General features: G+C 38.9%; 1 protein-coding gene across 1 annotated transcript in view; it reads right to left on the reverse strand.

The window, feature by feature from the left end:
• The window catches only part of AKAP7 (A kinase (PRKA) anchor protein 7), a 184,675-nt gene that overhangs the window by 145,965 nt on the left and 30,019 nt on the right, over positions 1–8,691 (reverse strand). The window contains exon 4 of the mRNA XM_006885026.1: positions 1,250–1,386. Coding sequence (XP_006885088.1) covers positions 1,250–1,386 — 137 coding nt within the window. The remainder of the gene's footprint in view (positions 1–1,249; positions 1,387–8,691) is intronic.

The following is an 8,691-nucleotide window of genomic DNA, read 5'->3' on the forward strand; positions in this document are numbered from 1 at the left end:
CCTAGCCCTCTTGCCTCTTCAATTTTTATTTTGGACAAAGGCCCTCTGCTCTCAAGTATACTTGATGCTTCTGAGGCACAGGTTCCATCTGGGCAAATGCCCTCTGGTCTTAAATGTACTTGACTCTTCTGAAGAACAAGTTCTTGTTCTGAAAGAACAAGTTTAGATACTAAAATTAACTTTGTTTTTAAAATCCACATTATATGCTGGACTGTTGTTTTTCTTACAGCTGATCTTCAAAGAGTGTGTTCAGTTCCTAAATACATACAGCTTTCTTGCACATATGTTTATTTTTTGTTTCTGCTGAGAATATACACAGCAAAACAAACACCAACGGTGTCCACATGAACAATTTACTGGCATTGGCTTTACTCTTTGAGTTATGCAACCACTCTAGTCCTCCTCTTCTGAGTTCTTCTTTCTCACTAACATAAACTCCATGCTATTGTTGTCAGTTTGATGCATATATAAAATCTTCAAAGAACATAATTCTCAAGGCAGACGTTTTTAATTAGTTAAGCTATTGTTTGTTTTTAAGTAGACTTTAGAGGATGTTTTGGTTTAAAAGTTTAAATTTTATCTTCAGAGCAATAGTATATATAATTTTTAATGGATATTCATCCTGGCCCTCCATACTGATTTCCATTACCCTATCAGAACATAATGTGCAATACTTCATGATGAAAGCCTTGGTAATGTCAACATTTAGCACTGTTATCTCCATACCCATATCCTAAATTTGACCTTTCCTAACTATATTTCTGTTCAATCAAAAATACACTGTATATAATTCTATATTGTTCTGCATTATGTGCTGTGAATTAGAACAGATAATAACAGAACACTTCTTGTACATTTACTGTAAGTTGCAAGAATTCATGATACTTGCTTTAAATGAAACTGTATGCTCAAGTTAAGTACTATGGCTTTTCACAGATAGTGAGTTACACAACCTATTTTACTTTAATTTTAATGATGTTAGTCTAGAGACAAAGGTGTACCTAATCCAGGCCATGGTCTTCTCAAGCATGAATAAAACAACTGCATAAACAAAGGGTACTATTTGATGGCAATAACATAGTGAAAAAGTCTAGATTATCAAGAATATTTACATAGTTAATCATGCACATGGATTAACTGGAATAAATTACAAAAAATTCTTTTTAAATTCTAATAACAGGGTTCTGCTATGTTTACTCATATTAGAGTAAAAATTTATAAAATATTCAATAAAAAATATATTACTCACATATTAACTTCATCTTCATTTAACAACTGCATCACTAGCAGAGTAATATGAAATGAACCATCTCCGACCATTGCTTGAGCCAACCGCTTATCCTGTTGTATTACTTCATTTTGCAGGATCTTCATTCCTTTTATAATCTACTCAAACACAACACAAAAAATAAAGAGCAGGTAAAATTTCCTATGACAAAATGTAAATAAATAGAAAGTAATAAACAATCAAAACTAAAGCAATGTCAACATTCTTCCTAGACAAATGCTTACCTGCTTGTATGTGTGTTCTGAGGTATCCTGGACCACCGACATGGCAGGCTTAATGTAATCCAGAAATGTTTAAAAATCACTCAACCTTTGCCCAATGAAATAATACCATAGCCACCACTCTCATTTTATAGATGTGAATTATTGACTGAATGTAAAAAGTTATCTTTTCAAATACTTATCCTTGGAATCATGACTTTGGGTCATTATAAATGTGATCTTTCCTAAAAAGGCTTCATTTTTTAATTATTCTAGTTTATTTACAAAATTAAAATTAAAAAACACTGCTACTGGGGTGAGATAATATCTCATTGTGGTTTTGATTTGCATGTCTCTTATTGCCAGATTTTGAGCATTTCTTCATGTGTCTGTTGGCCATCCTGAAAACTCTTACTATGTCTTTTGCCCATTTTGTAATTAGGTTATCAGTCTTTTTTTTCTGGAGGCCCTACAGTATTCTGTAATCTTCTGTTAGGAGACTCTTGTCTGAGATGGTATTACCAAATGTTTGTTCCCAGTCAGTAGGCTTTCTTTTCACCCTGCTGGGTAACTATTTTGATGCACACATTGATTTAGTCTTTAGAAAGTCTCATAATCAATGTTATCCTCTCCAGATTGTGTATTTCTGGCTGTATTTGTCAGCCTCTTTATACCATAGGTTAGGCCTTCTAAGCTTAGTCCAGTTTGTCTCTTAAGAATTTTATGGCTTTTGGCTTTACCCCTAGGTCCTGACCTACCTTGAATTTATTTTTGTGTATGGTGTCAGATGTGGATCCTATGTCAGGTTTTTGCAGATAAACAGTTCAATTTTGACAGCACCATTTGTTGAAGAAGTTGTTGTCTACCATTTGATAGATTTTATTTCCTTGTGGAATATCAGTTGACCACAGAGAGATGGACCTACTCTGGGTTCTCAGTTTTTGTTCCATTGGTCTATATGCCTGTCATTGTACCAGTACCATGCTGTTTTGATTATTAGAGCTGTGTGATAGGTTTTGAGGTGAGGGACTGCTATACCTCCCACTTCATTTTTGTTTTTCAGAAGTGCTTTGTTTCAGACAACAGAAAACTACACAGCACTCAGGAGCAACAATTCTGAAATATCCCATATAACTTGGGAGAGACTGGAGAGCACCATGCTAAGTGAATAACAAATTCAGTCTCATATGGACAAATACTGTGTAAGATCATTATTGTAATAATAGGTCACCGGCCCCTTCAGCATGGACGGAAGATGGTGTCTGCCACTCGCATTGTCCAGTGACTGCTGAACTGAGCATCCAGGCAAGACCTTCAGGTGAAGGTGCAACTGTGCTACCAGGATATCTCCAAGCGAACCCAGCCTCCACCCAAGCTCCCCGTGGGCCCCAGCTATAAGCTCTCCAACAACTACTAACTATTGCACTCGCGATGGCCCTCGGTCATCATGTTCTCCCAGAAGGCAATGGAGTCAGGCAAGCCACAGAGAGCTCAGTGATGGCTGCTGAGAAGAAGGCAATGACACTGGCCCCTCCAGTGAAGCTATGGGAGCTGTCCCGGGACCAGCCCTACTTGTGACCGTGCACCCAGTACCCCTGGCTGTGCGCTCAGGACACCTGACCCTGCTTTGCCTCTAGGATTGTGACCTAATTTATGAGAAATACATCGAGCTCCATGAAAGGGGGGAGAAAAAGGATAACTAGTAATACATGGACAGGGATTACAAGGCGGGAAGGGCGGGAGTAGAGGAGTGAGGATGGATAAGGGGAAAATTGATGTCCTAGTTGTTAAAATTTTGGATTGATTTATATTGTAATATATTGCAATGAAAAATAAATACTAAAAGATTGAAAAGAAATTTAGAACCCCCGATACTTTATGGACAATTCAACTTCCTATAGGATCATTTAGGGAATTCTGGTGGCCTCGTGGGTAAGAAGTTGCACTGACAACCCAAAGGCAGGCAGTTCAAGTGCACCAGCTGCTCCATGAGAGCAAGGTGGGCAATCTTCTCGATTGCAATTTATAGCTTCTAAACACCCACCGGAGGGTCAGCTATGAACTGGTTCTGACTTGATGGCAATGAACAGGAGTCGTACAGGATCCCTATGAGCATGCATCTATATGATGGCAGTGAGTTTGGTATAGTGGATTTGGAGCAGCAAAAGTAGTAAGAGAAATCAAAAAGAGAAAGCTGAAACTGAATTAGAGTCAATTAAAAGACAAGCTCAGGACAGGACAGGACAGGACAGGACAGGACAGGAAAGGAAAGGAAAGGAAAGGAAAGGAAAGGAAAGGAAAGGAAAGGAAAGGAAAAGAAAGGAAAGGCAGTTAGCTCTGAGAGCCTAGTAAAAAGAAGAGTCGAAAAAACCTTGAATCTTGAGCAGAGAACATTCCCACACCCGAGTAGCAATTTTATCTTGAACATTGTTTCTGTAATCTATGAAATGTGACCAGGCAAATCATGAGATGCTCTCTTGGATCGGACCTCTCCATTGTACCAACTTCAGCATTTCTCTATTCTCTTCCATCTAGAAGACATTCACAGAGGAACCAGTGTTTTGTTGATACAAAGTTATTTAAAAGATCTTAGAACAATATTTCCCAAGACAATCTGTTACTTGTATGACACTCAGTAAAAGACTATTGATAGACTGCTACATAAAACATTCCTAATACACTAGTTTCTAAGAAGTCTTAATAGGAGTCCCAGTTCCTTCTACTCTGTTGTTGAGTACCACTGAGTTCATATAAATATGTTGTTGTTGTTGTAGTTGTTATGTGCCATCAAGTCAACTATGACATATAGTGACCCTATACACAATAGCCCTGAATCCTGCTCTATCCTGAGCCAATCTCACACTCTCTGACACACCTACCCCCATTACCTGAGTTACTGTGTCAACCCATTTCATCTGGACTCTCCCTCTCCTGTGCTGTTCCTAGATCCTTCCAAGTATGATATCCCTCTCCAAGCTCTAGTTTTTCCTGGCAACATGACCAAGGTATGTGAGACGGAGCTTCAAAATCCTTGTCGCCAAGGAGCAGTTTGGTTTCACCCTCTTCAGGACAGACCTGTTAGTTCTCTTGGCAGTACACAATATGTTCAATACTCTGCTCCAGCACAACTCATATGCATCAACTCATCTTCCATCATCTTTGGTCACTGTCAGCTCTCTGATGCATAGCAAGCAATTGCGAAGAAAATGGTGTGGATCAGGTGCACCTTGGTCTCAAGACTGACATTCTTGCTCATCAGCACTCTGGAGAGGTCCCTGACAGCAGATTTTTCTAATTTTTCATTTCATGACTGCTGGTGCCAAGAGTTTTGATTGTGGAACTGAACAAGCTGAAATTGTTAAGAATCTCAATTTCTTCTCTATCATGGCGGGGTCAATTGGCCCAGTGATGAGATTTTAGTTTTCTTGATGTTGACCTTCAATCCATTATTGCAGACTACAGCAAATGCTTTCAGGCCCTCAGTTTCAGCAAGTAAAGTAGTGTCATCTGCATAACGCAGGTTGCTGATGAGTCTTCCTCCAATCCCAATCCCAATTCCTCCTCAAAAAGAACAGCATCTCAAAATATCAGCTCCACAACAGACTGAATAGGTATGGAGACAGGACTCATCCCCAACACATTCTTCTCCTGTTTTGAACCATATAGTGTTCCTTCACTGTGTTCTGACGACTGCCTCTTGGTCCAAGTATAGGTTTCCCATGAGCACAATTAGGCGTTTTGGGATTCCCATTCTTCTCAAAGTTAGCCACAATTTGTTGTGATCCACACAGTTAAACGTCTTTGCATAGTCAATGAAACACAGATAGATATTCCTTTGATACTCTGCTTTGGGCCAAGATCCAGCTGCTGTCTCTAGTACTACAGCCTTCTCTAAATCCAGCTTTGTATTTCCGGTATTTCTAGGTCAATGTACCGTTAAAGCCATTTTTGGATGATCTTCAGCAGGATTTTGCTTATGTGTGATATTTTTCAATAATTTGCACACTAGGTTGGATCAGCCTTTTTTTGGAATAGGAATAAATATGGATCTTGTCCAATCAGGTAGCTATGTGGTTGTCCTCCAGATTTCTTGGCACAATTTGGTGAGCATGTCCGGAGCTGCATCTCTTTGCTGAAATATGTCAACTGGTAGTCCATCAGTTCCTCTGGGCCTGGTTTCTTGCCAATTTCTTCAGAGCAGCTTGAACTTCCTCTTTCATCACCATTGCCTCTTGATCGTATGTTGTTTCCATGAAATTCTTTTGTGTCAGCCAATTCTTTTTGGTACAGTGACTCTGCATACTCCTTCCATCTTCTTTTAATGCTTCCTGGACCATTCAGTAGTCTAGCCACAGTATCTTTAAGGATTGCAACTCAAGCCTTCAATATGTTTTTCTGTTTCTTCAGCTTAAGAAATGTCAAGCAAGTTTAGCCCTTTTGATTTTCTGACTCCAGCTCTTTGCACATTTTGTTATACTTTGTCTTGCTTAGCTCCCCTTTGAAATCTTCTGTTCAGCTCTTTAACTTCCTGATTTCTTCCCTTTTGTGTTGGTTTCTTGGCGCTCTAATACAATATTTAGAGTTTCTTTCACATCCATCTTGGTCTTTTCTTCCTCCTTTGTCTTTTTAATGACCTGCATTCTTCAAGGATAATATTTTTACATCCTCCCAGAGCTCATCTGGCCTTTGCTCATTAGTGTACAAGACTGCAAATATGTTCCTGAGATGGTTTCTTCATTCAAGTGGGATAGACTCAAGGTCAAATTTTGGTTCTTGTGAATTTGATTGCATTTTCTCTAACTTCAGTTTGAACTTGCATATGAGTAGTTGATGGTCTGTTCCATAATCAGCACCTGGACTATTGTTCACAGCTGATATTGAGCTTCTTCATTGATTCTTTCCACAGATGACTCCTGTGCAGACCACCAGATGAGGTCCAAGTGTACAGTCACCATTTATGTTTCTTATAAAAAGTACTTGTTGTTAAGTGCCGTCGAGTCGCAGGCCACTCATAGCGACCCTATGAAGGAGAGTCCTCAACACTTGGGTGCCTTTCATCCTCTATCCAGGTTCATAGGAAAAAGTACTTGCAATGAATAAATCATTGACTGCACAAAATTCTATCTCCAGCCTCATTCCAGTCGCCAAGCTCAAGCTTTCCAATGACTGATCCTTCTCCTATGTTCCCAACTTGTGCATTCCAGTCACCCGTTATTATTAGTGCAGCCTAGTTGCATGCTTGATTGATTTCAGACTGCAAAATTAAGTAGAAATTATCTATTTCCTCATCTTTGGCTCTGCTTGTTGGTGCACCTATTTGAATGATGGTGGTACTAACAGCTATACCTTGCATGTGTATGGATATTAACCTGTTGATCACAACATTGTTTTCCAAGATGGATCTGGAAATGGTCCTTTTACCTATGAATATGACCCCATTTTTCCTCACCTTTTTATTTCTGGCATAGTAAATCACGATTGTCTGATTCAAAATGTCCCATCCACTGCATCTCATTTCACCAATGCCTAGTATATCAATATTTACGCGTTCTATGACTACAAAGGTCAAAGCTGGGTATTTTAGACTATAATTGTCACAGGAACAGATTAACAGGTCTTTCTCTCATGAAGCTACTGGGGGAGTCTATGACCCTAACTTTTCAGTTAGCAGCCAAAGACTTAACTGTTGTGCTATGAGGACTCTTCCAACTCTTTGAGGGCAATGTCTACTCTTCCACCCTGCTGTCGTATCACACTGCCTAATGCAAATAATAAAGCAGTATTTGAAAAACAACAAGAGAAACTAACCTGGATTGTGTGCTTACAAGGCTTGGGGAAAATAGGAATTTTTATATATGCTTTCTGAAGCCCACATAAGCACAATGAAGTCTTGAATAATTCTGAAAGATAGATATTAGTATTATCTCTATTAAAATACAGACATGGGAAAGAAAGCATAAATGATGTCTCTCTAGGTCATATGCTACAAAAAAAAAAACAAACCAAGGGGGCTTGAGGAAGTATAAATAGTAATATTCATAATAAATAGGAGGACGGTGCCTGGAGAGAAATAGGAGAGAAGAAAGAGAGCAGGAGAGGAAGGGAAAAAGCAAAGAGAGCTTCGAGTCTGTCTATGGCTCATTTCTAAGAAGACGTAAAGAGAAGGGCCAAAGCATGAGTCAAAGACTGATTAGAGATCAAAAAGTCAAGTAAAAAGTCATTTAAAAGGGCGGAGGTGTTAGAAAGTTGTTTTCATGAAAATTTTATTTTAATTGTGATTTTTAACAAACATTTACATAGAAGTTGGGTTTTCATTCATTCATTGTTGAACATTTTACTCCCAACCTGCCCTCCCTTCCCCCTAACGCAGTTTACTTTTTTTTTTAATATTCATTCATTGTTGCACAATTACCTACCTCTCCCCTACCCAGTCCTCTTTACAATATGTCTTTTATTCTGGGCTGTTGTGGTACATATAATGTCTAATCATATATTTATTTTTAGACAGTTCTTGCTAACCACTCTTATCCTATTCTTCTCCCCACCCCTCATGTCAGACCTGCTTTGTAACAGTGGTGCTATGCAGCATTTGTCCTTACATGACAGAGATATTGCACTGAGCATGATGTGCTCAAGGGTCCCCCATGTTGTGTAGTGTTTTACAAGTTCATTGTTTTTCAGAAAGTCTTAATATGTAATGGAGTACATTGGTCCTCTCAAGAAAAGTCTTTAAAGTAATTCTATACTTCAATTCCTTTTAATCTGAATATGAGAGGAGTTTTTGTTCCAGGTCCAAGAGTGCACAGATTGGCCTAAAGGAACAGAAGAGCACTTCCAGAGCATCCAGGTACATACTATACAGCCTAGCACAGATGCAACAGGAATTGCTAAAAGACGCCAGACTACAAAATAGTATACATCTTGCAATCTGAAATAATATCAAGTATCATTCTGGTTTATCATGAAAAGGTAGCTTAGAATCACAACTCTGAAATGCAGGAATTCACTGCCACTGTGTCAGAAGGGACTCACAGATGGCCTTCTGGCAGGCTTGCAGAGGCTATAAATTGTACATGAACAGTTCTCCCTCAAAGCCACTGGTGGATTCAAATATCCTTGGGTTAGTAGCACAGCTCAGTAAGGACTATGCCAGCGGAGCTCCTTATTATTATATGTTGTTGTTGTTGTTGTTGTTGTTGTTGT

Source organism: Elephantulus edwardii, unplaced genomic scaffold, assembly GCF_000299155.1.
Source record: "Elephantulus edwardii isolate Elephantulus edwardi_28Jun2011 unplaced genomic scaffold, EleEdw1.0 scaffold00039, whole genome shotgun sequence".
Lineage (NCBI taxonomy): Eukaryota > Metazoa > Chordata > Mammalia > Macroscelidea > Macroscelididae > Elephantulus > Elephantulus edwardii.